Source organism: Canis aureus, chromosome X (assembly GCF_053574225.1).
Source record: "Canis aureus isolate CA01 chromosome X, VMU_Caureus_v.1.0, whole genome shotgun sequence".
NCBI classification, from domain to species: domain Eukaryota; kingdom Metazoa; phylum Chordata; class Mammalia; order Carnivora; family Canidae; genus Canis; species Canis aureus.
The window spans coordinates 124,343,151-124,360,744 of NC_135649.1; the positions used below are offsets into that span (position 1 = coordinate 124,343,151).

General features: G+C 69.0%; 1 protein-coding gene across 1 annotated transcript in view; it reads right to left on the reverse strand.

Annotated features, from left to right (window-relative positions):
• LOC144308438 (cohesin subunit SA-2-like) overlaps window positions 1–17,594 on the reverse strand; it is a 48,034-nt gene that overhangs the window by 3,622 nt on the left and 26,818 nt on the right. The window contains exons 13-28 of the mRNA XM_077888895.1: window positions 16,889–16,968; window positions 13,345–13,452; window positions 12,004–12,115; window positions 11,267–11,381; window positions 9,331–9,434; window positions 8,289–8,381; window positions 8,083–8,172; window positions 6,528–6,734; window positions 5,481–5,557; window positions 5,096–5,183; window positions 4,917–4,997; window positions 4,312–4,404; window positions 3,124–3,286; window positions 2,444–2,592; window positions 1,328–1,429; window positions 32–183 (exon numbers count right to left, since the gene is read on the reverse strand). Of these exons, the coding sequence (XP_077745021.1) occupies window positions 32–183; window positions 1,328–1,429; window positions 2,444–2,592; window positions 3,124–3,286; window positions 4,312–4,404; window positions 4,917–4,997; window positions 5,096–5,183; window positions 5,481–5,557; window positions 6,528–6,734; window positions 8,083–8,172; window positions 8,289–8,381; window positions 9,331–9,434; window positions 11,267–11,381; window positions 12,004–12,115; window positions 13,345–13,452; window positions 16,889–16,968 (1,814 nt within the window). The remainder of the gene's footprint in view (window positions 1–31; window positions 184–1,327; window positions 1,430–2,443; window positions 2,593–3,123; window positions 3,287–4,311; window positions 4,405–4,916; window positions 4,998–5,095; window positions 5,184–5,480; window positions 5,558–6,527; window positions 6,735–8,082; window positions 8,173–8,288; window positions 8,382–9,330; window positions 9,435–11,266; window positions 11,382–12,003; window positions 12,116–13,344; window positions 13,453–16,888; window positions 16,969–17,594) is intronic.

Consider the following 17,594-nt stretch of genomic DNA (forward strand, 5'->3'; position numbering starts at 1 on the left):
CGGGCAGGTCAGGGCCCCTCCCGGCATGCACCTGTGGATCAGGTGGGCAGCGTCGCGGGCAGAGTCGAAGCCGAGCGTGAGTGCGAAGCGGCGGGCCAGCAGGCGGATGGAGTAGAAGGGGCCGCAGATGAACTCGATGGGGTCGGAGCCGAGGCCGTACGTGTCCACGTGCTTCTGGAACAGCTGCGGGAGCACAGGGCTGTGGGGCAGGGGTGCGGGCGACCCCGCGGCCCGGCACCTGGCAGTGGCCCTGTACATGCTCGGCTGCAGGGGTGCCGCGCCTGGAGCGCAGGGGGGCGCCGTGTGCGTGGGGCGTCGCGTCCGCGCCCCGTCAGCGCTACGAGGAGGCACAGCGTGGCCTTGCGGTCGCAGGAGTGGGGCACAGAGCGTGAAGCCCGCACAGGAGCCGGGGGCTGGCGGCCTGACTGTGCCCCCTGCCCCGGGCACTGACGTTCAACAACACCCAGAGAAGCAAGCGTCTCCTGCGCCCCCCTCCGCGCCCCTCCACCCAGGGCTGAGGCAGCGGGCCCAAGGCTGTCTGCAGGGGACCCTGCAGGGGCTGGGAGGGGGGGGACAAGCACGGCGGCACACTCCGCTACCCACGGCGGGATCCGCGGACGCCCAGGCCGCGGGTGACACCTGCCCCGCCCTCCCCGACGACCACGGGCTCCACAGGAAACCAGCGAGACTTGGCGGGGGCCTCCGTGGTGGGGACGTGGTGACAACGTTGCACGCTTGCCCTGGGGAAGCTCCGCATCACTGTTGAGTGTCAGGGGTGTGCACGGTGAGGTGAGTGGGTGTCGCAGGTGTGCACAGCCCTCGGGAATCGGGAAACAGAAGCCGCGTTCCGGAACCCGCGGGCAGAGCCCGTGCGCCAAGTGCCCAGGGAGGGGCCTGCCCCCCACGCCCACAGGCAGCACCAGGGCCGGGACCACAGGGGCAGCGGACACCCCCCGGCCCTGCCAAACGCGTGGAGACTCAGCCCCGGGGGGAGAGACGGGACCCACGTCCTTCCAGAAACCTCGCACGTCAGCGGCCCCACGTGGGTGCACAGAGCCAGAACCAGGAGAAGGGGCGGACGCGCGGTCTTCTGAGACCCCAATGCCACGGACGTCCACGCGGCCCGCGCTCGAGACCCTCCCCACGCGTCTGAGTCGCCCCTGGTGATGAGAGGCAGACACCCCCGGCTGCGAAGCAGGACCGATTGCACACCAAGCCCGGTGTCCGGGTGGAGGGGTGTGCGCACGGCTGGGCCGCGAGGGGCAGCGGTGCCGTGGCGGGGTGTCCCCACGATGCGGCCCACGCCGGGGCGCCGGGAGACACTCACCTGCTGCAGGCACAGGAGCAGGGACAGCGCGTTGCGCAGCCTGTCGTTCTGTCTCGTCCTCGTCATGGTCTCCTTGATGATGTCGCCAAAGTGATGATAGTGCTGTGAGCCACACGGAAGCCGTCAGCACCGCCCTGCCTGCGCGCCCACGCTCTCCTCGCCGTGTTCCACGGGACACACTCAGGGCGGCCACGCAGCTCGGACCCCGGGCTCCCCGGGGCCTCCTGGACGGGGACCCCACGGTGCGCTCAGCACCACCTGGGAGGGGGCGCACCCCACACGACCTGGGGCGTTGGTCCTCGCAGCCCCTGCGTGCCGTGAGCCTCAGGCCCACGCAGGGTGAAGACGGGGGAAGAGAAACAGCGTGGCACACACCAAACTCAAGAGTCAAAAAGGGATCGAGACCGGATTTCCCACAAATGACCCCGAACAAGGGGTTCACGTCTCTGTCGTACACCAACACCAAAAGGAGGTCCCGACGGAGCGGCTTCTGGGACGGGAGGTGCGGTGACTGTCCACTGCGGCCGTCCTCCGTGCATGCACCCACGCGGGTACCCGCCACTCCTCCACCTGCCCAGTTGTCCGTCTGTCCACGCAGCCATCCATGTGCCCACCGACTCATCCACCCGTCACAGCCTCCCCTGCCCATCTGTCCGTCTACACAGCCACCCAGGCGTCGTCCACCCACTTAGCCGCCGACTCCTCCGCCAGCATCTCCCCTCGCGTCTGGGCATCACGCGTTCCTCCGTCGCCGGCCCCCCGCCACGCGGTCGTCAGAACCACTGCCCCCGCTGATCTGGCGCAGACGGTAGTGCCTCGGCTCAGCCCGGCCCTCACTACGCTCACACTCACTCTCGGAGAGGAAAGTGCCAACAGCGGTGCTTCCGTGAACCACCCGGCACAGCTTGAAAACCCAGGACACGACGCCCCAAGTGAAAACGCACCCCAGGGCCCAGCTGTGGGAAGAGGCGTGACACAGAACACGGCCCGAGACACCAAGGGGGACGCCGTCCACACGCGCACGTGGGCTTCTCCGGGGGAGGACCCGGGTCCCAACGGAGAGTCCGTGGGTACTTTGCACGCGTCGCCCCCATGTCTGGGCAGCCGCGCACACACCTTCAGGTAGAACTGGTACACGGCGGCGGCCGCGCTCATCTCCAGCACGTTGCACACGATGAGCTTGCAGAACACGGCCAGCATGTTCCTCCTGTGGAACAGCTCGTGCAGCTCGTCCGCGTCCTCCTCCCTGTACACTCGGCGGCCACCTGGGGACACAGCCCACGCCCTGCCTTCCGCCGCCCCTGTCGTGTCCGGGGACGGGAGCCGGGACAGCAAGGGGGCAGGGCCACCAGCGCACACCCTGACCCCAGGGTGCAGGCGCAGACCCAGACCAGGAGGGCCGTGGGCCCCTGCATGTCCGGGTCCTGACCGCCTGCCTGGACAGGCCCCACGCCCCCCTCACAGCACGAACCACAGCGACACACGCCCGGGGATGCAGCTCCAGAACCCAGGGGGCACAGCACCCCAAGCCCCATCCAGGCTCCCCAGGGCCCCTCCTGCCCTGTGCCCTCGGGCTGCCCCCAGCTCTCTCCCCTCCTGCCCCCTGCCTGTCCCACCTCTCCTCCCCCCCCCAGAGGTCCCCCCACCTGCCCCCCGGCGCTCTCCCGCCCTCCTGCCCCTGGCTCTCTCCCAGCTCCCCGCCAGGCCCCCTCCTGCCCCAGGTTGCCCTGGCTCCCTCCAAGTCCCCCCCACCCCCGAGGCCCCGCACGTCTCCCCCAGGTCCCCAGGAGGCTGACCTGCGGCTCCCGCGTCCTCCAGGAACACGTGCTCCCTGACGAAGGTGAGCAGCTTGCACTGCAGGACGTGATCAGGGACGAAGAACAGCAGCCCCAGGCCCGTGTCCTCCTCGGGGCCCTGGTGGCTCAGGATGAGCAGCAGGTCACACAGCAGGATGAAGGCCTGAGGGGGCGAGGGGTGAGGGGGCGCCCAGGGACAGGACCCCACCCCCACAGGGACCCACCTCATGCGCCGCCCACACAGAGCTCCCAGGGCATTCAGCACCCGGCGCCCTCACCTGAATCCCATCCCGCAGGCACAACAGGCCCAAGTGTGAAGGTACAGATGGGACAAGCACGCGGGACGCTTGGGGTCACATGCCGGCGCTCAAGGGTGACAGCAGAACGATGGGACACGCAGGCGGGACGTGCGCACGCTGCACACATGCAACGTGCAGTTGGGACACAACACGTGGGCAGGACACACGCTGCACATGCAACATGTGGTCAGGACATGCACACGCAACACGCGGGCAGGACACCTGCAACACGCGGTTGGGACATGCACGCAACACACAGGCAGGGCACACTGTACATGCAACAGGCTGTTAGGACACATGCACAACACGCAGTCGGGACACACAGCTGGGCCTGCACACCCCGCACATGGACAACACACGTGCAGGACACACACCCTGTAACGTAACCCCCGTCCACCAGAAACCCAACATGCGGCCGCAGCACATGCTGACGGACACCCGAGACCCACACCCCACACACGGATGGCGATCGGAAACGTCCCCAGCACCCGGGCAGGAAGGGCGGGCTGAGGCCACCACCGAGCCCCACGGACAGGGAGGCCGTGACACACCTGGTGCACGGGGCGCGCAGGGTCATAGGACAGGGCAATGGCTGCCGAGGGACACCCCCCCCCCCCCCAGTGAACGGCCGCGCATGAGACACACTTTATCCACAGCGGGACAGTCTCCCGAGTGGACACCAGGAGCCCGGACCCGCATCGCCGAGCCTTCACCCCGGCTCCCCCACTCGTGCCCCCACAGACTCCGTGTGCCAGAGCCACCAGAGGCGCAGAGGCACCTCTGTCCACGCCTGGGGCACCGGCAGGCCACCGCCTCGCGGCAGGCTCCAGACAGCTGGTGCGGCCTGTCCCCATGTCCGGCCCCCACGGTCCCCCGCGGCCACACCCACCTTCTCGCTCAGCACCTTGCTCTGGTGGCTCAGGTACACGCGGCACGCCAGGCAGAACTTGAGCAGCCGCTTCCTCAGGTCCAGGAGCGCCTCCTGGGGGGCGGGGGCGGGGCCTCCCATCATGATGGCATGCACCCCGCCCCTCCCGTCCTATATCTCCTTTCCCCATCCGCCTCCCCACCGTCACCCCACACGCCCCGCCACTCCCCCCCCACCCCCACTGCCCCTCCCCGTCACCCCCACCTCCATCACCCCCTATTCTCGCCCCACTGCCCTGTGCTGCTCAGGACCGACTGAGGCCTACGCACCCCCAGAGAAGCACAGACATACCCCGGAACCTGTCTGGCGCCCCACGCAGGGACTGGCCAGCACCAGGGACTGAGGTCTCCGCCCACAGACACCCTTGCTTCGTGGGACAGGTGCACAGGGCGCTCGGGCCGTGGCCCCAGGTGGGCGCTCACGTCACAGCCCCGGAGCCCCGCCAGCCCGGGACGACAGATGACGGGGCCTGTGCCTGCACCCACTCCACCCAGGTCCCCCCACCCCACCCCACCCCGTGCACGGCTGCAGAGCACAGGCCCCACCCCATCCGCGCCTGCACCCACCTGGGACGGCAGCCGGTCCGTGGCCGCCACGATCTGCCACAGGAGCGCATAGTAGGTGCACTGCAGCGCGCAGTGGACGACCTGAGGGGCACGGGCCGTCAGCCGGGGGCACCGTGCAGGGACCCCGGGCTGGCCCGACCCCCTCCCGCAGCACTGCGCCTGCCCACCCCGCCGCTCACCTCCGTGGGCAGGCTGCCCTGGTGTCTGCGGAACGTCAGCAGGCTGTCCATCTTTTCGTACAGGTTCCAGCCACTTAGGTCGTGTGTGCTGCGCACGAGGCCCACGAGGCATCTCAGCACCCGCCTCGGCCCCGGGTGAGCCACTCACGGCGGTCGGTCAGCGGCCTGGGGCTGAGGGACCGCCCGTGGGGACACTGGGGGCACCCTCCCCACACGGCAGGCGGGGGCTCCGTCCACTACGGTGTCCGGCCCCGCGGGTGAGGCAGCCCCAGCTCCTGGGACGTGGCTCAGCCCCGGGCACACCCATGGACACCCCGCGGCGCTGTCCCCGCCCCCTGCTCGCGGTCAGGCAACAGCCCAAGGGCACGGGCCGCGCACCCCTCACCTGTAGAAGGCAGCCAGCCTCCGCAGCGTGGAGCAGATGCGCCCCATCTCCCCATGTCCCAGGAACAGGCCTTGTTTCTGCGGGGCAGGGAGAGCACGCGGGGTGGGGTGGACCTCGCACGGCCCAGGCGGCCTCCCCGAGCCCGCGTTCCCCCCGCTGTCTGTCCCCCACTTCGGAAGGCAGCGCTGGACACTCCCAAAAAGGGAAACTGTGTCACAGCCCATCCCGCGTCCAGCTCGCCAGGAGACACGGGAGACCAGAGGCCACCCCAGAGGCGCAGAGGCACCTCTGTCCACGCCGCTGGCAAGCGGGGCCGGGACAATCTGGGATGGGCCAGCTCCCTGCACCCGCCTCACGCCCCGTGAAGATCCCGCCACGTGGGACACGTTCCTCGCTCTGCAGCTGGGAGAACAGTTGCAGAAGCGCTCGCAGCCCCCTAGCACCCCAGGATCAGGGAGGCCCCGGGCTGCGGAACTCAGAGCAACGTGGACTCCTTATGCGGTAACCGGCCGAGTCCGGGCCACACCTCCGGCCCACAGCTCACGCGGCCCTCCGCCGTCTGCATGGAAGTTCCACCGGAACGCGGCCCAGTGACGTGCTGGCTGCGCTGCTCTCATACAACCGCCAGGCACAGGATGGCCCAGCAGCGCACAGTCACGCCGCAGCTCCTTACACACCAGTGCCCGGTGGACACAGGCCAGGGCCTCTGACAGGCTGTGCTCCGGGGGCTTACAGGGCTCCCACGGGGAGAAACAGGACACTCTGTCACCCCCCGCCAAGCGTACACGCTGCCAGCAGATCAGGTACAGCACCAGCAGTCGGGGCTCAAAGGGGAACCCACCCTGCGTCCCCAGGGTCACACCGGCGAGGTCACGGAGCTGACCCCTGACAGGTGCACACTTTATAACACTTCAACAAGAGAGCACGGAGCCTCAGTACCCTCATTCAGCACGGGGTCCCCACCTCCACGCATTTCCCCAAGCCCCAACATCCGCACCACCCACATCACGGCCCACACGGAGCCCCCAAAGCCTCCGCAGCCCGCACCTCGTGTTGGATGAACACGTCCAGCAGCGGGGTCAGCACGTCCACCAGCATGTCGACCAGCCGGCTGCAGGCGGGGGCAGCCTGGCCGTGGGCAGAGCCGCCCTCGTCACAGTAGGTGCCGTAGGCGCGGGCACAGGCCTCCAGCACCGCCACGTCCGAGTGTCGCTGCACCAGGCAGTCCAGTTCCAGGAGCGCCGCGTCCAGGTACTGGGGGGCGGGGGAGCAAGGGCTGGTCATGGGACTGGAGGGGGGTCGAGAGGGCCGCTCAGGGGCTCAGGAGATTGAGGGCGAACGTGCCAGCGAAAGGTCAGGAGATTAGGGAGGAAGCCATGGGGTCATGGGTTGAGATGAAAGGTCATGGGGTCAAGGACGAAAGGTCAGCAGTCAAATGCGGAGCTGTCAGGGGTCACAGGGTCGGGCGATGAGGGGTGGGGTGGAAAATCACAGGGTTGAGTGATCGGGGGCTAGAAGAAAAGGGCTAGGTGGAGCCCAGGGCAGGGGGTATGGGGGCAAGAGGATGCTCATAGGAGCTGCAAACATAGGAGTCAGGACCCTGCCACTGGGTGGGAGACGGCTGACCCCTGCAGGGTGGACAGGGAGGAGGAAAGGAGCCCCCACACCTGACACCCCAGGGAGGGGGATGCAGCCCCCTTGTCTAAATGCACAGAAGCAGGTGTGGCCCTAGTGGAGAAGATGTGGACCCAGAGGGGGAGGGGTGTGGCCCCAGGGAAGGGGGCGTGACCCAGGGGAAGGGTAGGGCTCTAGGGAAGAGGTCTCGGCCCCAGGGGACACAGGCACGGACTCAAAGAGGTGTGGCCGCAGTGAGTGGGTGTGGCTCTAGGGAGTGGGCGTGGCCCCAGAAAAGGTGTGTCCCGGAGGAGGGCTGCGGGGGGAGGGGCGTGGCCAGGAGGGCAGCTGTGGCTCTAGGAAAGGGGCGCGGCCGCGGTTGGTGGGCGTGGCCCCAAGAATAGGGTGTGGAGCAGAGGAGGGGGGGAAGGGGCGTGGTCTAGTGGAGTAGGGGCGTGGCCAGGGGCAGCTGCGGCTCCAGACAAGGGGCGTGGCTTAGAGGAGTGGGCGTGGCTTAGAGGAGTGGGCGTGGTCAGGGCGGCTGTGGCTCTAGGAAAGGAGGCGTGGCCGCGGCGAGTGGGTGTGGCTCTAGGAACGCGGGCGTGGCCCCAATGAAAGGGTGTGGCCCAGAGGAGGGCTGCGGCTCTAGGGAAGTGGGCGTGGCCCCAGGAAAGGGGTGTGGCCCAGGAGGGCTGCGGTGGGGAGGGGCGTGGCCTAGAGGAGTCGGGGCGTGGCCAGGAGGGCAAGCGTGGCTCTAGGAAAGGAGGCGTGGCCGTGGCTGGTGGGCGTGGCCCAGAGGAGTGCTGAGGCTCTAGAGAAGGGGCGTGGCCCGGAGGAGAGTGGGCGTGGCCCAGAAGGGGCCCTGCTGCTCTAGGGAAGGGGCGTGGCCCGGAGGAGGAGGAGGAGGCCCGCTCCCCCACCCCCCACCCCCCCGCCCCCACCCCAGCCAGGCCGTCCCCCTGGGAGGCGCCCGGAACCGGGCACTTACGGAGCCCAGGCCGTCCATGTCGTACACGTCCAGGTTGCAGTACTGAGGGATCTGCAGGAGGGGGGTCACCTTCTCTTTGTCCGCTGCAAACTGCCCAGACAGCAGGCGTGACGCGGAGCCTCCCCAGCGCCCTCCTGCAGCCTCCGGACCTGCCCTGGAGCCCCCCAGCGCCCGCTCCCGGCCTCGGGCCCTTCCCCACTCGGCACCTTGGACAGCAGCTGGGGCAGCACCTTGACAAAGTGTCGGCTCATGTTGGCATGCTCGCGCCAGCGGCGGGTCCCGTCCACCTCCCTGGCACCCTGCAGGCAGAGCATGCATGGCCTGAGCCCACGGCCCACACGAGTCCCGCAGTGGCCCGGGGACCTGCTCCCACGTGACCAGGTCACACGCGGGCGGCGCTGCCCAGAAACCGAGGACAGAGCTCCGGATTGCCTCTGGTGTTGGGTTTCCAGGAAAGCGTTTCCCTTGCAGGGAAGCCATCAGGACTGAGTTGTCTCCCGCAAGTTCACACCTCGCGGTGACCCTAACGCCGTAGGGCTGGTGTCATAAGAATGAGAGATGAGGACACAGAGCCGGACACGTGCACAAGGGAGAATGCGACAGCCACGTGAGGATGGAGGCAGAGACGCGGCCACAGCCCGAGGATTCCTGGAGCTGGAAGAGGCCGGAAGGACCCTTCCCTGCAGCCCCGGAAGGACCCCGCCTGCATCTCGGTGGTCCTGCCCGCCCAGGCTCAGACGTCTGGTCTCTAGGACTGCGGCGAGCGCTTAATTCCCATGGCTTTATGTCCCCCGGGACACCAGAGGCTCACATGGAGGCAATTCAGAGGCTGGCTGACACACTGCCGTGTCCGGTGTGAACACGGCGGGGGGGGGGGGCACTGCGCAGGGCCCTCCCCAGGGAGGCAGGCAGCAGACACGGACCAGCTGGCATACAGCCTGGCAGCCGGCGGGAAGGGTGCGCGGGAGCCGCGGGCACAGCCAGCAGCACCTACCTGGGCGGCCGGGAGCCCTGCCCGCAGCGCCAGCGGCCAGGTGAGCAGCCAGGGTGGCAAGCGCAAGGCTGAAGCGGCAGCAAGCGGTCCCCGGCCCCGGGCAGGGCGCGACAGGGCGCGACAGGGCTGAGGCAGGCGCGGGCACCCACAGCGCCCCCGTGCGCGGGGCTCCCAGCAGCGGCACAGCAGCCACAGCGCAGCGGTCAGCACAGGGGAGGAAGCGCATCCAGGCAGGGGGCAGGGGTGGCACTGACTTTCTTGCCCAGGCGGCGGCCAGCGGGAGGGCGGCCCTCGGCAGCCTGTCTCACGGCGGCCACGAGGATCTCGATGAGCACTCTTTCCTGCTGGCTCGTCAGCGCTGCGGGGACACGGAGACGGGGGCAGGTCAGCCCACGCCGACCCTCACCGGGTCACGGAAGCTTCTGGACTGATGCACTGCTGAGAGGCCTGGCTGGGCCTGGCTCAGGCTCGGAGCACGTGCGGAGTGGGAGGCTCCTGGGCACAGCAGGCCCCGACCCGGCTCACGCAGTCAGCAGTGTGCAGAACCAGGGCCAGCCCTTCCCTCAAAGTGTGCACACAGCCCCGGGCCGCGTTCTCACGGCAACCCCTGACGCCACCTCCAGCGGCGGGCGGCGGCCCACCCGGCACCATCCCGTACCCTGGGACTCGGGTCTAAAGCCACGCACTTGAGGGGACACTGTGTTCACCGGCTGCTCCCCAGGGACTTTCACCCCAGGTCACAGCCACCCGGAACCTCAGAACAGGAGCTTGTGGGGAAACTGGATCTTTCCAGGTGTGACTAAGTGAGGCTCTGAGCTGAGCTCGTCATGGACCAGGTGGCCCTGCATCCAGCAACAGGGGTCCTCGTAGGAGACAGGAGGAGCCACAGATGCAAAGGAGGAGCCCCATGAGGATGGAGGACACGGGAGGGATGGGCCACCAGCCCAGGGAGGCCTGGGCCCCAGACGCTGGAAGAGGCGGGAGGGACCCTCCCCGGAGGCCCCGCCCCGGACCTCAGGGGTCCAGCCCCCGGACCTCAGACTCTGGTCTCCAGAGCTGGGAGGGGACGGATTCTTGTTTTAAGCCCCCAGGTTTGAGGTCATTTGTCATAGGTACCGCGAGAACCTCACACCTGGGTCCTCCTGTCCAGCGTCCCACATCCTGGGATCGGTGCCACTATGAGCCCGGGGGCAGCAAAGGCCCAAGCTCATGGTCAAGAAGCTCAGAGACCCCGCGGCGGGGCCTGGAAACTTGAGTCAGAGTAAAGGAGGCGCCCCGGTGATGAAGGAACGGGCCCCTCCGTGGCCCCCGGGAGCGTGGTGGAGGCTGCTGGCCCCGCCAGGAAGGGGACAGGCCTGGAGGCCTCAGGCATGGCTCAGGGACTCCAGGTTTTAGCAGAGGACACTTGTCTTCAGCAGGGCTGGGGGGGTGGTGGGTCTCAGAGGGCAGGGCCTCCAGTGGGGCTGCGGGCCTGCGTCAGAGGAGGGGCGGTCTCCTTGGGGCGGTGCCCGGGGGGACGGGGTGGTCTCAGAGGGGCGAGCCTGCCAGGGTTCATTCACCAGGCAGCTGCCCACACTGCATCCTGACCGCGGGGCCCAGGCTTTGATCCCCTTGCAGGACAGCAGCCGCGGCCACTGTCCTGCAGACCCCAACTAGAGACCGGGGAGTCCCCGTCAAGGCCTGAGGACCCTTCGCCCCAGGGAAGCACGGCACGTGCCCCTCCCCCGGACCAACCAGTCAGGGAGCAAACGCTGCACAGCAGTGTGGACAGGGCCGCTAGCGCCCTGTGCCGGCCGCTCGTATCAGTGACACCATGGACAGACGCTTGGCAGGACGGCAGGGGACCGCAGAGATGACGCGACATAGGAGGAGGGGCATGGCGGGACACAGGCAGACAAGGACATGCAACACGAGGTGGGGGCGGGACACAAGGGGGACTGGAGCACATGGGGACACGAGGGTGATGGGGATGGCAGGACACGGGGACATGGGGGAACGGCAGGACACAGGGACACAACAGGACATGGGGGGACAGTGGGACGTGGGGAGGATAGCACGGCCCGGGGAGGACAGCAGGACAGGGAAGGATGGCAGGACACGGCAGGGACGGTGGGCCTAGGGGGACGGCAGGGCGGCCAGCAGGATCACGGGCCCGGCCCACGACTCCGAGCAGGCTCTGGCCACGCTCACCTTGGCGCCCGCCGCGTGGCTCCAGCAGCAGGGCCGTCATGCACTCCCAGTTGCGCACCAGGGTGGGCGCTGCCTCCCACAGGCCGTCCACCAGGTACGGGACGTGTCTGTGGAACTGACAGGGACGTGCCCGACGTGTGAGGTCGTGAGAACGGGACAGCGGGACAAGTGAGACACGGGGCAGGGACCACACGCGATGACGACACGGGGCACGGGGGTCATGTGACAGTGGCAAAGGGCAGGGAGGACACGCAACCACGCGGAGACGAGAACACACGACGACGTGGGCAAGAAGCTCATGTGGCGGCGACACAGGGCAGGGAGGACACGTGATGACGACACGGGGCACGGAGGTCATGTAATAACATGGGAAGGACACGCGATGACAACACAGGGCAGGGAGGTCACGTGATGATGACACAGGGCAGGGAGGTCATGCGATGACGACGAACAGCAAGGAGAACACGTGATGACACAGGCAGGAACGGCCCCCTCCCGACCCCCCCGTGCGCAGACACGTGAGGACACAGCAGGACAGCGACCCAGCGGCCCGAGTCCCACGCGCCACAGCAAGGCTGTTCACACGGGAAGCAAGGCCCGGCCCAGCCCACCTCCGGGCACGTGGCGCGTGGCGCGGGACACGGCACGGAACTCGGGCTGCGGGGCGGGACCCAAGTCCCGGTCCCTCGTGTGGCTCGGACGCCGCGTCCCCGGGCCCCACGCTGCCGCGCCCTCACCTCACCCTGCAGGTAGAAGTCAATGAGCGTCTTCATGTTCTGGAGGTTTCTGTCAAACTCGTCAGGGGGCTCTTGGCCAAAGAAACCTTCGTGGGGCGGAGGAGCCAGGAGCCTAGGGAGACGAGAGAGGGGCCTCAACGTCGGCCTGGGGGGCCCCAAGCACGCGGCTGGGCCCCGGGTTCTGCGAGGCGGGCTGACCTGCACCCTCGCTAGCACGTGCCACACTGAGACCCGGGGAGCAGGGCTACCAGGACCCGTGGAGGAAAGTTCTAGAACTGACTTCTGCTGTCCGAGCTGCCGGTCAGCTCAGGCCAGCACTGGGGAGGGAATGAACAACCAGACTGAGGTCCTGGGGACCTCAGGTGACCTTGGGGACAGGGAGGCTCAGGGGACCTCAGGGATCCCAGGGATAGGAACTTAGGGGATCCCAGAGACAGGGGGCCTCAGGGAATCCAGGAGACCTCAGGGGATCCCAGGGACACAGGATGCCTCAAGGGATCCAGGAGATCCAGGGGTCTCAGGGAATCCAGGGGGCCTCAGGGGATCCCAAGGAGAGGGGGTCTCGGGGGATCCAGGGGACATCAGGATCCCGGGGACAGGGGGCCTCAGGGGATCCAGGGGACGGGCCTCAGGATCCAGGGGATCCAGGGGACAGGGGACCTCAGGGGACTTCAGGGGGCCTCAGGATCCAGGGGATCCAGGGGACCTCAGGGATCCAGGAAACCTCGGGGGCCTCAGGGAATCCAGGAGACCTCAGGGGATCCCAGGGACACAGGGGGCCTCGAGGGATCCAAGAGATCCAGGGGACCTCAGGAGATCCAGGGGCCTCAGGGAATCCAGGGGACCTCAGGGGATCCCAAGGAGAGGGGGTCTCAGGGGATCCAGAGGACCTCAGGAGATCCCAGGGACAGGGGGCCTCAGGGGATCCAGAGGGGATCCAGGGACAGGGCACCTCGGGACCTCAGGGGATCCCAGGGACACAGGGGGCCCCAGGGCATCCAAGGACAGTAGACCTCAGAGGATCCCAAAGGCGGGCGCCCTCGGGGATGGGGGACCACCCCACCAAGTCAAAGCAATCCCCACATAGACCTGCCTCTAACAGGTAACCAGTGAGCCTGCGTGCGGTCACAGATGCGACTGTGGGGCAGCGTTCCTCTCCCGTGGCGCTCCCGCACGTCCCGTTCTGTCCCCTATACAAAGCCCTGGCACCTGGCCTGCCCTCCACCCTGCACCTGCGGGCCTGCAGCTGACGGGACGTTGGACACGGGCTGTGGGGCCCGCCTCCGAAGTGCCGGTGACGTCATGGTGCCGGGGACAGCAGCGGGCACGTGCTGCACTCACCTCCTGCAGATGAGCTCACCCGCGGCCGTGGCCATGGGCCTGTAGGCCGCGTACACAAACTGGAACAGGAACACGTACTCCATGGCCGAGAACACGCCCACGTAGTGCCTGGGGGGACGTGCTCGTGAGCCCCGGGCCTGCACGTGGGGCTTCCCCACGCATCTACACGAGACGCGCTGCCACCAGGGCCCTGCCTCACACGCCTGTGCACGCGGGGCGCCACGCTCCTCTCCAATCCCCTGTTGGCCCAGTGGCCCCAGTCGCAGCCTCCCCTACACGGGGCCCCCGGGAAGCCGACGCTCACCCGCGCAGACACGTCCCAGGACGCGAGCCCAGGCCACGGGGGAAGATGCCACAAGAGCCGGCCCCGAGCGCGGGATCCTGGGAGGCCCGCCCCCGACAGGGCCGCCAGTCCTGGGCCCTTTCCCCTCCAGCCCCTGTGGGCACCAGGGCCTCTCCGGGGTGTGCCCCCGGCCCGCGCAGCGCTCCTGGTGCCAAGCAGGCACCCTGCAGGGTGCACTCGGGGGAAGCGATCAGGGGATGAGGGTGGGGGACACCCCGACACCACACGGGGGACGCCACGTTGTCCAAAGACGCACATTGAGCCCACGTGTGGCACCGGGTCTGCCACAGCGCAGCCGTTTGCCGACAGCCCCTGGGCGCTGCCAGAAGCAGCAGGAACAGGGCAGGGGACCTCGGGATTCTGGGGACACGGGGCCTCAGGGGATCCAGGAAGAATCCAAGGATGGGGGGAGGCCCCAAGGATGCAGGAGACCCCAAGGGTAGGGGGAGACCACAAGGGCGGGGGGGGGGGCAGGTGCAGGGGGGAGACCGCAAGGGCACGGGGAGGCCCCAAGGACATGGCAGGAGACCCCAAGAGCAAGGAGGAGACCATAAGGGCACAGGGAGGCCCCAAGGACATGGGGAGATCCCAAGGGTGGGGGCAGAGGTCCCAGGGATGCAGGAGAGGCCCCAACGGTGGAGGAATGACCTCAAGGATGCGGGGAGGCCCCAAGGGCAGGGCAGAGACCCCAAGGGCACAAAAAACCCCAAGGGCATGGGGGAGGTCCCAAGGAGGCGGGGAGGCCCCACGCAAGTGAGGGGTACACCTGCACTCGCCCGCGGGCGCCGCACTCAGCAGGGAGCACACTCCGTGGTTCCGAGTCAGCCCCGTCCAAACCTCAAGCCTCAAAGCCACGCGGCTCCGCCCAGTGTGGGGCACCCAGGCCCCTGCCGTGACCGACCCAGTGCACTGGCACCTGCCTGGGGACTCAGGCCACGGTGTGGCCCCAAGACCTGGAGCCTTACCCCCCCCGCTGAGGCCCGCGAGCTGCCATCAGAGATGCAGCTGGAAGGCCCGGGAGCAGGACCGCCAAGGGCGACAGAAGACAGACGTGCGTGTGGGAGCCAGGCCCGGCAGACGCACACTTCCTCCCCGTTGTAGTAGGCGGGGCCCCCTGATTAGACACGGCCCACCCCCAGGGAGCACAGGCCAACCTATCCGGGAGCTCCTCAGCTGGAATCCCACGTAAGCTGCCGCCGCCCGCAGCGCCCACCAACGGGGAGCAGCGAGGTCGACGCGAGGCTTCAGCCGTTGCCACTTCCTGGCAGGCGCGTGCAGCTTCTAGCTGTGGACTCGCCGCAGACCCCGAGCCATGACGAGCCCCACGCGTGTGTCCAGCTTCAGTCCCAGAGCCTGCTTCACGTGCCCCAGGGCCACCCGCCGACGTGCAGGCCCTCAGGAGGGCTCCCCTCCCCAGCTCGCACACACGTCCCGGGACGTCCCCACCTCTGCGACAGTGAGCCGATTCCCACCAGGGCCTCCTTCCACGTCCCCACAGCCCCGTCTCCCTGCAGGACGCTGACACAGCGGCCGCGGGAACAGCACAGAGCAGGACACGCAGCCAGCCTGGGCCGCCCACCCTCCACGGGGCAGGAGGCAGAGGCCCCCACCCGGGGTTGGAGGGGCCACCACAGCCAGGCCTGAGGCGCCCCTGGGGGACACGGCACCTGAAGGACGCAGGCCCGGCCGCGAGACGAGCGAAACGGCCTCGGGACGTGATCTGAGCACAGCAGAGATGCCCCAAGGTCACGGCTTCCTGTTCATGGCCACCCTGCGCCCGGACCCAAGGCCTCCAGCACCTTCTGGATCCCTGCACGAGCGCGCTGCCCACTGCTGCCAACGCCAGGAGAGTCGTGGGGTCCACTGGGGGACCGGCCGTCCCTGCCCACAGGCTCGTCTGGGTGGGCAGGAGAGGGCCCACGCCCCGAGTGCGTCCGCGCTGTGCTCAGAACGGGGCGGCTCCAGGGCGCTGCAGGTGCTCCTCCCAGGACCCGGGCCAACCCAGGCCGCGCCGCCCGTGGGCGTTCTGCTCTGTACACACCGTGGTGCACTGCCACGTGACACCTCGTCACCCATCCATGCTCCCGGGGGCGCAGGGGGCGTGCTGCCAGGTGTGGGTGGCACCAGCCTCCGTGGGACCACAGCACAGCACGCAGGATGCCCATCCCCAGCTCCAGGGTGCCCGTGTGCGCAGCAGCAGGACACACAGCCACCAAGGATCCGATGCCCAAGTGGCCTCACGCTATTCTCGGCTCAGGACACACCGGCAGCACAGGCAAGCACGCAGCCTCTGGGACACAGCACGTCTCCCCGGCACCCATGCTGGCGTCTACACACAGGGCCGAGCAGGAGGCTGTGACCTGTGTCCCCGTGTCCGCAACACGCCTCACATCAACATTGGACGCCTGAGTCTCAACAAGGCAGCTGCATCCTGCAGGTGCCGGACGTACAGGGGAACAAGCACCCATCGTCCTGGCTTAAGACCTCACAGGGATCCAGGAACTTCCAGAAGGTTCTGTGGGCCGGGCCAGTCGCTGCTGCCTCCTGAATCCAGCTCCTCTGTCTCCTTGGAGCCCCTGACACACGGGCAGCAGCGGACGGGGGAGACTGGGACCCCAGAGAGAACCCCACACCCGCGAGTGCCAGCCCAAGCCTGGGGTGACCTCAGGTGACCCAACGAACCCTTCCCTCGGATCTCGAACCAGGACGCTGGTGACAATTCTTTAAACTTGCAGGAGCGCCCGCCGCCAGAGCCCGCCCACCCGCCCCGCCTGCGCATCTGGCCCCGCCCCCGCCGCCCCCGGCCCCGCCCCTCCCACGCCCCCACCCTCCACCTGTGCGCCTGGCCCCGCCCCTCCCACGCCCCACCTTCCACCTGTACACCTGGGCCCGCCCACCGGGCCTCCCACGCCCCCGGCCCCGCCCCCGCTTGCGCATCCTCGGCCCGCCCCGCCTGTGCGCCTGGCCCCGCCCCCGCCCCCACGCACCTGGCCCCCCCTGCGCACCCTCCGGCCCGCCCCACCTGTGCGCCTGGCACCGCCCCCACCTGCGCACCCTCCGGCCCGCCCCAACTGTGCGCCTGGCCCCGCCCCCCGCCCCTCCCACGCACCTGGTCCCGCTCCCCGCCCCTCCCACGCACCTGGGCCCGCCCCCCGCCCCTCCCACGCACCTGTCCCTCCGCCGCCCCCGCCGGGCACTCACTCGGAGATGAGCCTCAGGAGCTGCATGCACTCCGACGTGATCTCCGGCTGCTGGTCCTGCGTCATGGACAGGATGCGCTTCTGCGGGAGCAAGACCGCGCGCGACCACCGTCTGCGTGACGTGTCGCCGCGGCCCCACCGCCCCCGGAGCCGCCCGGACGCCCACGGCGCGGCCGACACGCAGCCTGGCCCCAGCGGGCCGCGAGCTGGGCGCCGAGAGCCCCCCCCCCCCCCGCCCCCGCCCCGCCCCGCCCCCTTGGTCGGGGGCACGTGCGCTCCCCGCGGCCCCCAGGCCGTGCGCTGGGTCGTGCCCTCGTGTGGGCGCCCCGGGTCGGCCCAGACGCCAGCACCCGCCCCTGGGTGACGCCCTAGGGTCCCCAGACTTTGTCCCTAGCGGTCACCTGCTGCGGGCGCACCGTGACAGGGAACGCGCGCTCGAAGCTGGGACGCGGGGCCTACGCCTTCGGAGCCACCGGTCGTCAGACCCCAGCCCTAGAGCCAGCAGACAGGAGACCCCGTCCCCAGACGCTGCCACTCATCAGGTCCTGGGCGTCGCAGGACCAGGACTGGGACCTTCTGCCCCCAGACGCGACCGCGCCCTGAGGGGGCTCAGCGCCCTGCACACCCCGGTGCTTGAAGCTGGAGGGTCTGAGAGCCCATGGGTCCAGCACAGCAGCCCCCGCGGCCTCCCTGCACCTGCAGCACAG